Source organism: Pongo abelii, chromosome 11 (genome assembly GCF_028885655.2).
Source record: "Pongo abelii isolate AG06213 chromosome 11, NHGRI_mPonAbe1-v2.0_pri, whole genome shotgun sequence".
NCBI classification, from domain to species: domain Eukaryota; kingdom Metazoa; phylum Chordata; class Mammalia; order Primates; family Hominidae; genus Pongo; species Pongo abelii.
In genome coordinates this window covers 144381605-144394800 of record NC_071996.2, presented here as the reverse complement: position 1 = coordinate 144394800, position 13196 = coordinate 144381605, and the positions used below count along the sequence as shown (strand labels likewise).

General features: G+C 59.4%; 1 protein-coding gene across 4 annotated transcripts in view; it reads left to right on the top strand.

Annotated features, from left to right (window-relative positions):
• The window catches only part of KIF1A (kinesin family member 1A), a 117335-nt gene that overhangs the window by 81054 nt on the left and 23085 nt on the right, over positions 1–13196 (top strand). For all 4 annotated transcript variants that reach the window (XM_024243249.2, XM_024243247.2, XM_054550130.1 and 1 more), the window contains 10 exons: positions 2367–2452; positions 3516–3654; positions 3784–3955; positions 4176–4266; positions 5635–5753; positions 6723–6778; positions 8332–8440; positions 9339–9405; positions 9562–9646; positions 12535–12640. In XM_024243249.2, coding sequence (XP_024099017.1) covers positions 2367–2452; positions 3516–3654; positions 3784–3955; positions 4176–4266; positions 5635–5753; positions 6723–6778; positions 8332–8440; positions 9339–9405; positions 9562–9646; positions 12535–12640 — 1030 coding nt within the window. The remainder of the gene's footprint in view (positions 1–2366; positions 2453–3515; positions 3655–3783; positions 3956–4175; positions 4267–5634; positions 5754–6722; positions 6779–8331; positions 8441–9338; positions 9406–9561; positions 9647–12534; positions 12641–13196) is intronic.

Here is a 13196-nt window from a genome sequence, read left to right as displayed (position 1 = left end):
GAAGGGTACTCCAGAACACAGATGTGAGAGAGCTTGGCTGCCTGGAAGCTGCAGGGCAACAGGCGGCTTGTGCCGTGAGGGAAGGTCCCACTCCCTTCTCTGCCCGCCCCAGGCTCCTCTACCAAGGTCTCCCCTCACCAGGGACCACTCTTTTTCCTCTCAAAGGCCTTGGCTGCCTGGGCACCCTAGGGAGGGAGTAGTACAGACAGACACACAGACAGGCAGATGGATGCAGAGAGGACGTGCATCCATGGCTGCAGGGGTGCTCCTGGCTGCCGGGCTGGGGCTGCTCAGAGAAGCTACCTGGAGCAGGCTGAGATGGCCATACCCCTCCCCAGATGGCAAGTCCCCCAACTCTGAGATGGCTCGTATTCTCCACCCTGAGATACCTCATATCCCCCGCAAGATGCAAGATGTCTGGTCCTCCCGGCCCTGCTATCCTGGCCGCCTTGGGCGATTTTAATCTCACCTAATTAATGAAGTTAATTTGACTCTAATGTTAAATTCTCCTTAGGCCATAATTTCTTTCTTTTCTTTTTTCTTTCTTTTTTTTTTTTTTTTGGACAAAGTCTTGCTCTGTCACCAGCTGGAGTGCAGTGGCTCGACCTCGGCTCGTTGTGCAACCTCTGCCTCCCAGTTCAGGCGATTCTCCTGCCTCAGCCTGCCGAGTAGAGTAGCTGGGACTACAGGGGTGCATCATCACGCCCAGCTAATTTTTTTATTTTTAGTAGAGACGGGATTTCACCATGTTGGCCAGGCTGCTCTCGAACTCCTGACCTCAAGTAATCTGCCCATCTCGGCCTCCCAAAGTGCTGGAATTTCAGGCGTGAGCCACCATGCCCAGCCAGCCACCCTGCCCAGCCTAGCCCATAATTTCTAATGCTGTTTACAGCACCTCCCACTGGCCATGTCATTGCTTGTCATCCAGTCACTGTGATACCACAGTGCTGAGAATCAGGGGGCCCACCTGGGGAGTGAGGGCGAGCACCAGGGAAGGGCCCCAGCCCTGCTGCTGGAAGGTGGGGTGTTTACCGGGGCTGCAATACTCAGGGAAGCTGGGAACACCTATCACCTCCTTCTCCCCTCCAGGAGGTGCCACCCCCACCTTACCAGGTCCTCCCAATCCTGCCTTGTGCCAGCAGCTCCCGCCAAGTGGTCAGGATGGCTGAGCGGAGCCATCCTGACCACTGCCTCCCACTGGCCCCCACCCTGACAGTCACTTCCTGAGAGTGGGGCTGCACCAGAGGCCGTGGGGCCGGCCCATGTCCTTGTGAGGGCAGCTGCCGTCCTGGTCTGCCCTTGGTCAGAGGAGCTCTCTGGGGTCCACGTCAAGGTTGCCCATTTCCCAGGCCCCGAGTTCAAGCTCAGTGCAAAGCTCTACCTCTGTCCTGCACCCTATGGGGTTGAGAGGTACCCCCACCTCTCAGATGAGGGTCACCAGTTAGGAAGGCGCACAGCAGCTCTGAGCCCAGGTCTGTGTGCCCAGGTCCACAGCCCCTGCTATCCCAGGTCATATACTGGGAAACCAGGTTGGGACAGTGCCTGGGAAGTGCTTCTATCCTGGGCTGGGTCACCAGGCCTCCTGCCGGCCATCCTACAACTGGATCATTTTATGTTGGGTGACGCCTAATTGTTTCCCTGTCTAATGGCTGTGGTGGTGGAGAAGGGAACTTAGAAAAGGCACCGGCCCTTGCATTGGTGGTGTCAGAAGTCTCATCAGCCCTGCCCGTGACCTGGGCGAGGTCAGTTTGCTGTTCCCTCAGCACTGACTCCTCCATGAGCAGGCGCCGGCTGTCACAGACCATGGCAGGACAGAGCTCAGGGCTTCGGGCAGTGGGTCCAGTGAGAGCTTTGAAGGCTGGGAGTGTGGGCGCATGCACCGGCAGGCCTGGGGAGCTGCGTGGAGGGGCAGTTGGTGGCCCTTGAATGTCTAGGCAGGTGACAGGTGGTGGCTTCACCCAGATGGTGGCAGAGGCACGTCGTGATTCTGGAGGTGGGACCAGCAGGGCCGGTGGGGTGGTCTCTGCACATGGGGATGGGGAGGGGCTACCCGGGTTCTGCTTGAGCACCTGGGAATGTGGGCAAGATTTGGTTTTGAAAATATAGACTTCGTGACTCCTATCAAAGTGGGCTGTGATGAGGCTGTGGCTGCTTTGGGGCCCCTGGGCAGTACAGGCAGGTGGTCAGTGTGCCGGGACATGTCCTGGTTGTCACTGAGCCACGGGCGGCAGATTCGGTCAGGGGCCTGCTGCCCGCTCTGGCCTCTGTGCCCTCACTTTGACTGCGGGGTGGCCCGGCCTGGCTCTGCCCACACCCACCTCAGGGGACAAGCTGGGCTCCAACCATTTGCTCCGTTTCTTCTGCAGCCGATGAAGAGGCCCCTGATTATGGCTCTGGCGTCCGCCAGTCGGGAACTGCTAAAATCTCCTTTGATGACCAGCATTTTGAAAAGGTACCAAGCTCCCTCCCAAGTCCCAGACCTGGAGGTGCCTGGTGCTCACTGGAGTCCTGTGCACTTTGCTCCTCTAACACCGCTGTCCCATCCCACGGGCCCTGAGTCCTCTTGGGGTTCTTCCCTCTGGTCCAGAGCACTGAGCCTGCCCCGTCTCTAAGCACACCACGTCCCTTTTCCCGGGTTTGCCCTGACCCCTGGATGCGCCCATCTCCTACCACGGCCGCTCCAGGGTCCAAGCCGGGGCGCAGAGCAGGTGGACAACATAAGCCTCCAGAACAGACACTGAGGTGTAACCACCCCCACCCTGTCTCCCTTCTCTGGACCAGCTCTCCTCTGGGTCCCCACAGGACAGCGCGTTCCCACTGCCCCCTTCGCCTACTCCTTGCCTGTTCCCCAGTGAGAATGAGGGGGCCCCCTGAGGCTGCCTACCTGCGGTCCTCATGTGAAGGGCCAGCGCTGCGTCCAGTGGCACCTGGACCACTCAGTCTCCTCTTCTGCTCTTGAGAGAGTGGTGGAGGAAGGTCCCCAAAGTGCACCCCATGCCACACTCAGGTGGCTCCTGCCCCCACCTTCTTAGACTCGCTTCTCACCCTTGCCCACCTGGCCGTGCCGTCACCTGGAACCTGGGTGCTCTACTCCCTGAGCGAGGGTGGTCTATCTGCCCAACGCCTTTTCTCTTGGAGGGGCTGTCAGTGTTGGAGATGCCCAAGAAGGGGAGGGGAGAGAGCTAACCTGCTGGGCAAGGGGCCCTGGCAGGTGGGGGTCCGGCTGAACTGAAGACCAGAGCAGAGAGGTGGGTGGTGAGTTGTTTCCAGACAGCTCAGACCTCACATAGCCATAGGCTATAGAATCCAAAGACACACATCCACAGCAGGGGAAACTGAGACCCGGGGAGGTGGGTGCCCCCCACAAGGCAGGCACAGGTCTGGTGCGTGGGTTCATGGAGGCCCCAGCCCAGGCTCTGGGCGGCACAGCCCTCCCGTGGGCCTGTGACAGGGTCTACAGTGCCCCTCACCGGCTGGATCCTGGCTCTCTCTGACTCTGGTCCCCCTCTGATCAGTTCCAGTCCGAGTCTTGCCCCGTGGTGGGGATGTCCCGCTCGGGAACCTCCCAGGAAGAGCTTCGCATCGTGGAGGGCCAGGGCCAGGGCGCAGACGTGGGGCCCTCAGCCGATGAAGTCAACAACAACACCTGTTCAGGTGGGCCACCCACCCCAGCTGCCCAGGGCGTGGGGGATGCTGAGACCTGGTTCCTGAGCCCGGCCCAGGCCTGTGGCTGGAAGACAATATGGTCTGGAGGTCCATGACTCTCTCCTTGACTCCCAGCAGCAGTGCCCCCAGAAGGCCTCCTCCTAGACAGCTCCGAGAAAGCCGCCCTGGATGGGCCCCTGGATGCTGCCCTGGACCACCTCCGCCTGGGCAGCACCTTCACCTTCCGTGTGACAGTCCTGCAGGCGTCCAGCATCTCTGCTGAATATGCCGACATCTTCTGCCAGTTCAAGTGAGCCCCTGCTGCCTTTGTGTCCCTGCGCTGTGCAGGGACTCTGTGTCCAAGGAGCCCCTGCCTAGGCGCTGAGCAGGGAGCAGGCCATGTTGGTGCCGTGTTGGCCCAGCCCACAGGCTCTGAATGCCCCGGCACCCTCATGTGAGGCGGGTTCCACCTGGTAAGGTCTCATCCCAAGTCCCCCACCCCACACCAAAGCATCTCCTCTGCTTTGCAGCTTCATCCACCGCCATGACGAGGCCTTCTCCACGGAGCCCCTGAAGAACACAGGCAGAGGCCCCCCACTTGGCTTCTACCACGTCCAGAACGTACGTCCCTGGACGCTTCTCCCCATCCCTGCCACTGACTGAACCTCCCAGGGCCTCTCTGAGCATGGCTCATTCTCCCTCTTCTGAACACCAGTTGTGGGCCAGGACTGCCCTGAGCACCAGGAACTCCAGTGCCAGGCAGGGTGTAGGAGCAATTTCTGGGCAGTGGGAGACCCTTGATGGGTTTACAGCTGGGGGATGGGGGCCACTCAGAGCCCCTGATTGCTGCCCATGGTGAGCATAGAGCCGATGGGGAGTCGGATGCAGGTGCAGTGGGGCCTGGGGTTTCTACCGAGGGCTGGGGGTGCTCAGCCAGGGCAGCCGTGGCTTGGGTGTTGGGAATGGGAAGGAGGCAGGACCACAGGGGCTGCAGGATGCCAGCAACGTCCCGAGAGGTGTGGAAAATTCCAGGCAGGAGAGTGATGGCAGCTGGGCTGCTACGATGATGGAGAGGAGGGGCCTTTAAGGCGGAGCAGCTCCTCCTCCAGGCAGGAGAACTGGGCTCTTGGGGCAGCAGGGGAAAGAGGTGCCTAACGGTGATAAGGAAAGCTACCAGGGAGCCAGGCCTTGAGTGCCAGGCCATGGGTGTGGATTTGGCAGGGCTGATAACCTGGAGACTCAGTGGGTTAGTTGGCTGGGACTTCTGTCACAAAGCACCATAGATAGGGGCATCTAAAAACAACAGAAATGTGGCCTCCCATGGCTCTGGAGGCTGGAAGCCCGGGATGAGGGTGTGGGCAGGGTTGCCTCCTTCTTAGGCCTCTATCCTTGGCTTATAGAACAGCCGCCTCTTCCTTGTGTCTGTCCACATGGCCCTCCCCCTCTGCGTGTGCCTGGGCCCAAACTTCCCCTTTTCATAGGGACAGCAGCCACGCTGGATTGGGACCTACTCTGATGACCTCTCTTTAACTCCGTTTTCTCTGTAAAGGCCCTATCTCAGGATATACTCTCATTCTGAAGTCCTGGGGTTAGGACTTTAACATACAAATTTGATGAGGGGGACACGGTCCAACCCGTAACTCTTGCTGAGTGGGGCAGGGCCTAAGAAGGGGCGTCCTGCAGAGGCCAGCGCTGCCCTTTGTCACCTTTCCCAGCTCTGTGTTCTGAAAGGGCAGCTGAGCCACGTGGCCCCTGTTCATCCTGGGGAGAGAGGCCGAGGGATACACTCCAGAGTCTGTCTGGGGCATGTGGTGGGAGGAGGGGCTGGGCTGAAGGGCCTAGAGGAGGCTGCTGCCCCTGGGCAGAGGTGGGCCCAGCTAGGGGTCCCAGATCTGGGCCTGAAGCGCTTAGCTTACTGATGTGACTCTCCTTCCCCCTTGAATGTGACCTGGCTGTGCCCTCCTGTCCTCCCACCTGCCTGCCCGCCAGATCGCAGTGGAGGTGACCAAGTCCTTCATTGAGTACATCAAGAGCCAGCCCATTGTGTTTGAGGTCTTTGGCCACTACCAGCAGCACCCGTTCCCGCCCCTCTGCAAGGATGTGCTCAGGTCAGCGCCCTGGGTCGGGGAGTTCGGGGCTGCTGTCCTCAAAGACCCTGCCCAGATCTTTTCATCCAGCTGTCTTGAGGCTGCAGAGCCTATGCATCCCCTGAAACCCACCTCCCCTGCCCATCCAGGAGGCCTTTTGCCCAGGGCTGGCAGGACTCAGAGAGCAAAGAGCTCTGGGCCTGCCCGCAGCTTCTCTCCTTCAGGACTGCAGAGGGTTCCTTGTGAGCATTGCTTGACCTCCTGCTGGCCTGGGCAGTGTGCAGGGGCTGCCAGCTGTAGGATGCTGGGGTGGCCCCGGGGAGACCACTTCTGCTGCCCACCGAGGACCCCAGGAAAGGGGCCCAGCTGTGCCACACCCTGGGGAAGCCCGGCCTACCTCCCTCAGTCCATGCAGCCTCCTGAGGCCTGGAAAATGGGGGCTCAGAGAGACTTGCGGGGCTGGGGCATGAAGTCAGGACTTCCACTCAGGCCATCTCACCCAGACACTTGAAGGTGGACAGGAGTGTCTACCCCGGGCCAAGCCGACCCCTCCTGGGCACCTCAAGTGCAGAGAGAACCACAGAGAGGCCTTGAGTGGGCCTCAGGTGGGCCCTTGTCTTCCCGTCTCCATCTCCCCTCCGCTGTCAGGCAGGACTGGGAGCTCAGGGACTGTCCAGGGTGTCAGGGAAAGAGAAGGGCAATGAAGGCTTTGTTTTGGGGGTGCTTGTCTGTCCTCGGGAGTGCCTGAGGGACTCTGGACTGGGAGCCAGAGCTTGACCCTTGCCCTGGTTTCCTGTGGCCTCTGGGGTGGGAGCTGGGGTCCCAAGGGTCGCTCCTCTTCCTCCCACCAAAGCTGGTGGACGGTCTTGGAGAAGACAGGGTGGGAGGGGCCGGGATGGGCACCTGAGGCCTGTAGCTCTTCTGTCTCCTTCTGACCCCTCCCGCTCAGGGTCCCGCAAACACCTCACACTGGTCCTTCTTTCTCCACAGCCCCCTGAGGCCCTCGCGCCGCCACTTCCCTCGGGTCATGCCACTGTCCAAACCAGGTAGGAAGGGTCTCTGGAGCCGTCTTAGGGCAGTGAGCTCCCCTCACTGTGGGTGCTGTAGTGGGCTGGGTCCCTGCAGTGGATGCTGTCCTCTGTGACCGGGCTGCGCCCTCCTGGGCACTCTGGGGCCACCCTGAGCCTGTCAGGCCTCATGGGGTCCCCATGGAGCAAGGGTCTGCCCTGTGCCCAGAGAGTAGCCTGGAGCTGGTGGCAGAGGTGTGGGGAGCCAAGGAAGGAAGGCAGCAAGACAGCTGAGGGCTTTGAGGGGACTTCAGGCATCTCAGCTGCACACAGAGAGGTGGAGATTTGGAGATGAAAGGCAATGTAGGAAGCTCCTTCATGGGGGTCCAAGGCTGGAGGTGGGAGCAAGAGTGTGGGGTCAGTCGGGAAGGAGTATTTGTCAGAGCTTTTGCCTGGAGCCTGGAGCCTCTGCCTGTGGGAACAGGTGGGTTGTGGAATAGCACTTGAGATTCATTGGCTTTTAGTTAAAAGAGTGGAGTTTATTTCCTGCAAGACCAAAACCCAGGGACACATGGTTGGGGGAGAGCTGAAGACAGCCAGACTGAGGCCCAGCAGGTGTGGCTGAGTCTCTCACAGCCCAGAAACCCTCCTGAAGGAGGGAGTGTGGTCCTGGGCACCAGCGCCCCGGAGGGTAGGGGCCTGTGTGAGAAGCTGCTTCTGCAGCTGGTGGGTGGAGGCACTGGGTCTGCGCACGTGGTGACCAGGTGTCAGCCTCCTGTGCCTGCCTTGCAAAGACCCTGTCCTCGGAACCCCTGTAAGATGAAGGTTTGCAGGTTGAGGACACTGTGGGAGGACACCCTCCAGCTGCTGCGGAGCCGGTCCCTGGTCTGTACAGGCTTTGTGACCCGCAGTATGGGTTCCCTGAGATTCAGTCCTCCCCACAGCCTGCAAGAAAGACCAGTAGATCCATATTTGTAGGAGAGGCAGAGGAGGGGACTTGCTAGAGGAGGACCTGTGTGATGGGTCTCAGAGAAGGGAGTGGTGGACAGAGGTGGGTGAAGGATGTGAGGACAGAGGCTGTTTGTCAGGAACTGGACACGAGTGGAGGGTCAGTGGGAGCTGAGGGACAGGGCCTCTCGGGCCAGGCCTGGGTGCTGGTGAAATGTGCTTGGACAGGTGTAGTAGGCTGTGGCCAAGGTGTGGTGTAGGCAATGGGCCTGGCAGCATGGCAGAGGGGCCCCGTGAGGGTTGTGGGGCTTTTGAACAAGGGTATGTGCGGCTGCCCTGTTGGTTCTTGGGGTCTTGACCACTGTCCTCCTCATGAGCTGTGCCCAGTGTGCATGGCCATGTGCCTCTCCTAGCCGGGGCACAGAGAACGTGAGCGTCCATGTGACGTGCTAAGGCCACAGAGTGCCCAGGACCCGGTGTGTCTTGGGAATGGCTGGGGTTGGCTGGTTGTTTCCCTTGAGGAGGGGGAGGTGCCCTCGCTGCCTCTGAGCACCTTTGGCCCCGGCACCTCCTCCTTGAGTGTGCCCTTGGCACGTGATAGGTCAGGTCTCCCATCCACACATGCCTCCCTCCTGTCCCTACAGTGCCGGCCACCAAGCTCAGCACACTGACGCGGCCCTGTCCGGGGCCTTGCCACTGCAAGTACGACTTGCTGGTCTACTTCGAGATCTGTGAGCTGGAGGCCAACGGCGAGTGAGTGCTGGTGCTGGGGACCCCAGGGTGTGAGTGTGGGGGGAGTGGGGTGGAGAGGGACGAGGACCTGAGCTGCCTGAGGGTTGCCAGCATCCAGAGTCGTTCTTCCAGCGCGTGTTCACTGCAGACCTCTTGTGGGCCTGGCCTCATCTAGGTCTTGGGGAGTAAAAGCAAAGTCCTGGAGGAGCTGGCATGGGGGGCAGGGAGGTGCTGGACAGATAAGCACCTGAATTGGTGGCTCCATGGTCCTGAGCACTAGGACAGCAAACCAGGATATGGCTCGGGGGTGGGGCGGGGCAGCAGACGGCACTTACAAAGTGATCAAGGGACTTTTGAGAGAGGTGGGAGGGGAGCCCTGAGGCCCTAGGGAGGCAAGTTCCAGGGCCCCAGTGCAGAGGCCAGTGGGGGTCTGCCTGGTGCCCTGCGGGCAGCTGGGAGCTGGGCTGTGGCTGGCAGCTCAGAGTGGCGCCTGGTGGAGACTCGGATCCTTGCCCAGAGTGGGACAGGAGCCTTGGAGGTTGGAGCAGACGAGCCCATCTGCTGGGATTTCCTCTGGATCCTCTGGTCTTGGGTTGCGGATCTGCAGGGCATGAGGGGAAGCAGAGGACCCTTGGGAACTTACAAAGATCCAGCCCAGAGGGGCCAGGCTGTGCCATACCGTGTCTCCTTGTTGGACACCCTGCCAGTCCAGTGGGCAGGGCTGGGAGGTGATAGCCAAGGAGGCCTGGTGAGTTTCTGTGCTCAGCTGACCGTGGTCTCCATGGATCAGACCACCTGATCTTCACCAGAGGGAGCTGCTGACTTTTGCCTGTTTTTGCTCCCATCCACTGTGTCCTGTGCTGCAGGGAGGGCAGAGAGGAGGGGCTGGCCGCTTCTCACATGTGTCTCTCTCTTCCAGTTACATCGCGGCCGTGGTGGACCACCGTGGGGGCATGCCATGCATGGGGACCTTCCTCCTCCACCAGGTGTGAGCCCCTCCCTCCCCTACCCTGCCTGTGTCCCCTCCCCCACCCCCACCAGGTGTGAGCCTCTCCCTGCCCCTACCCTGCCTGTGTCCCCCTGCCTCACCCCACGTGGCCCCCTGAGCCATCTGACCATATCCTCTCACCTGGCACTGGCAGGGCATCCAGCGACGGATTACGGTGACACTACTGCATGAGACAGGCAGCCATATCCGCTGGAAGGAAGTGCGCGAGCTGGTCGTGGGTGAGTGCGGTGTGGGGGCTGCCTTGGTGGGTGGGGCCGAGCTGGTGGGAAGAGTACAGGCCCTGAGCTGGATGCCCGGGTTCTAACCACCTCTGCGTCTGTTGCTGCGTGACCCTGGCCAAGTCACATAACCTCTCTGTGACTCACTTCCTCACCTGAAAAGGAGAGCCTTGGACCTGGGTGACGATCTGCAAATTTCTATTTAATCAGTGTATTGGAGTTCTGGGGCTGCCATGACAAAATACCACAAACCAGGTAGCTTAAAACAGCAGACATTTATCATCTCACACTTCTGGAGGCCAGAAGTCCAAAATCAAGGTGCCGGCAAGAGGCACTCTTCTCTCTCTCTGAAACCTGTTGGGGAAAATCCCTACTGCCTCTTCCAGCTCCCGGTGGTGGCCAGCATCTTGGGTGACCCTGACCTGCAGACGCATCACTGCATTTTCTCAGGCTTCTCCTGTGCTGTGTCTTCCTGTGGTCCTTTCTCCTAAGGACATCAGGCAGGTTGGATTAGAGGCCCATCCTGCTCCAGGGTTGACTGCATCTTTACTCAGTTTGATCACCTCTGCAAAGCCCTACTTCCAAATAAGGTCCCATTTGGAGGTCCTGGAGGTTAGGACTTCCACGTATATTTTTCGGGGTCACAATTCCGCCCATAACCATCACCAAGGATCTTACACTCTTTTCTTCCATGACCTCATGTTTTGAACTCGGGTCCGCCAAATGTTTCCTTTGCTAAAATGGAAAGAATTTGTCTTCTCAGTTTTCATTCAAGGAGGCAGACAGTCATCCATTCAAGTGTGTCACTAGCATGAGGCCAGCCCAGCCCTGCCTTGCCCCAGACATTGCCATGGCTGGGCTGGGTGACCGCTCAAGGTCACTTCCCTGAGGCTGGACCCGTCACCCTGTGTCCCAGTGCAGGACTGTAGACAGGAGGTTCCAGGCACACCAGGATACATGCTTATGTTTTACAAGTCTTGTGTCTAATTTCACATGAATCAGAAAGTCATGGAACAAGCACCCAAACCCTCCTTTCAGAGGTTGTTTACGGCAAGCCTAAAAAGAGTGAATTGATTTACAGGCAGAACGTAAGCAAATACACAGCTGATTTATGGACCTGGCCACATGGTAGTTGAGGAACGATCCCCGAGGCAGCACTGCCCTCACATTCTGAGCCCTGGTCTCACTTCCCTCAAGGCAGACAGGAGAGAAGGAAGAGGGGAAGCTGGATCTGCATGGTTGAAAGGATGCATCATTCGGGCCTGGGTCTGTCACCACTCAGGACCCGCCTGCTCAGATCCACCTTCTCCCCACCTCCTTTCTAAAAAGACCAACAGGAGTGTCTGTTTATGTGGGGTGGGGGGATCAGGGATGCTATTTAAAGGGATTTGGGGAGATATGGTATGAACCCCAATGCTCCCCTTCAGGCTAAGGGGTTTGGGCTCAGCCTCTCTGGGCTTCGTGACTGAGCAGCCCTGTGATTGGACACAGGGCACAGAGCAGCCAAGTCACTTTCTGGGGAGCACCTAGCCTCTCTCCTGCTCCTCACCTGGGACCCAATCTCACTGTTCACAGCCTTCTCCGAGCTCAGCATCCCTCCCAAGAGGGCCATGGGACTTTCCAGCCGTGAGTTGGACAGGACTGTGGGCACAGGGTCAGCGAAAGGGATGAAAGTCGAGGAGAGACCCCGGGTGTCCATGAGCAGTGGGTGGGTGCGCCCTTTGAGGCAGGGGAGGGAGTCAAGGTGCAGACAACAGAGGGTCAGGACCCCAGCCCAACCCCTGGCACTCTGTCCAGACCAGCGGGCTCATGGGTGTCAGTTTTATGGGCCAGGTACTTGGTCAGACTCAAAGCAGGCTGAACACTGCTTAAGTGCAGGCCCCAAGGGCTGAGAGCCGCTGCGCTCCCCTCCCCGAGGGCTGAGAGTGGCTCTGCCCAGGCAGCAATCCCTGCAGCTGAGCCTCTTCCCTGCCATGGGCGCTGCCCAGCATGGACCCAGAGGGCCCTGGCGTGGGGAAGGGCACTTTGCTGGGATCCACCTGCCTCTTCCCAGGACCTAAGTGCTGCAAAGTCACGGGTCGGAGTTCCAGCAATGGGATGGGGCAGGCCTAGTGTGCACCTGTCAACACAAAATCCTAGCGTGTCCTGGGTTTTATCTTGTCCATGCGTGGCGGAGGAGAGGGAAGGCTGCCGTTCCTTCCTGGCGCAACAAAGAAAATGTACATGTGTGTTTACTCCTTTGAATGAGCAGAACTGTCACTGTCTGGCCAAGAAATTACTAGGTGAAGCCACTAGACAGTTTTCCTGCCTGATAACGGCTCTGGTTTCTTTCACAGACACAGGCAGACACCCCCAATGCATGCAACTTAGCGGGCTCTCCTGGAAATGCCCCTTGTAAGAAGAGGTTTTATGGCACAGATAGTGTTCTCTCCTCTCCCTTCCCATCCCTCCCCTCCTCTGCTCTCCTTTCCCTCCCTCCCTTCCTCCCTCCCTCCCTCCCTCCCTTTCCTTGTTATTATCATTATTTTTAGGTGTAAGAAGAAGCAGGAACATTCCTCCTCTGTGTCTTGCTTAGCCTTCCTTTTCCAGCAGTCGGGAAGGCCTGTGGTTTCCAGGCTAAGCACCTGCATTTGTTAGTGTGTGTGTACGGGGGTGTTCATTGTGGCTGAGAGACAGACAAGAAAGACTGTGGAGCAGTAACTGCACATGGCACCTGGGTCGCTGAGGACCCTGCAGGGCCTCCCTGTTCCCCCTGGCACCGCCTTTGACAGATGCTCTAGTGACCATGTGGGGAGCTGGCTTGCTGATAGGACCCCCACCCAAGGCAGTGCCCCAGGGTCCCACCTGCCCCCTGGGAAGTGACCTGTGGCCCGTTGCCTTTTCTGTAGGCCGCATCCGAAACACTCCAGAGACCGACGAGTCCCTGATCGACCCCAACATCTTGTCTCTCAACATCCTCTCTTCCGGATACATCCACCCAGCCCAAGATGACCGGTGAGTCCGAGACTCTCTGGAGACAGGGCCCAGGGCATGTTCCCAGCTTGCCAGGCCCTCGGCCAACCCGGCACAGGGTCCAGCCACACAAGGTGACCCACTCAACGCTCTCCCGGCCCTCCCTCCTGGCACCTGCAGGAGCTGTGCGGTGAGGGGCTGGTGGCCTCTGCACCCCCAGCCCCTCGTTTGTGCACCTCGTCGCTGGTTCAGGCATCCCATGCCCATTTGTTCATCACCAAGCAGAGGGGCCAGCACAGGGGTTGGAAGATGAGCTGAGTTCTGTCCTCGGGAGTTTTGTGGTTGGGTGGTGCGGGGACAAGTGGCTGTATGTCCAAGGACCATGCTGCTGTGGATGAGTCAGTGGCCTCTGGCAGGCATCCTGGGGCTAGAGGTGGAGCAGCTGGGGTGGGCGCCCACAGGCACTGCTTGGCACAGGCCCCTCATCACCAGGCTGCTCCTTCCTACACTGCACGGCCAAGACCCCACAGTCTGGGCGGTCCCAGCCCAACCGCATTTAGGCTGGGGTTTTGGCACTCTGGGATGTCTGTGGCAGCCC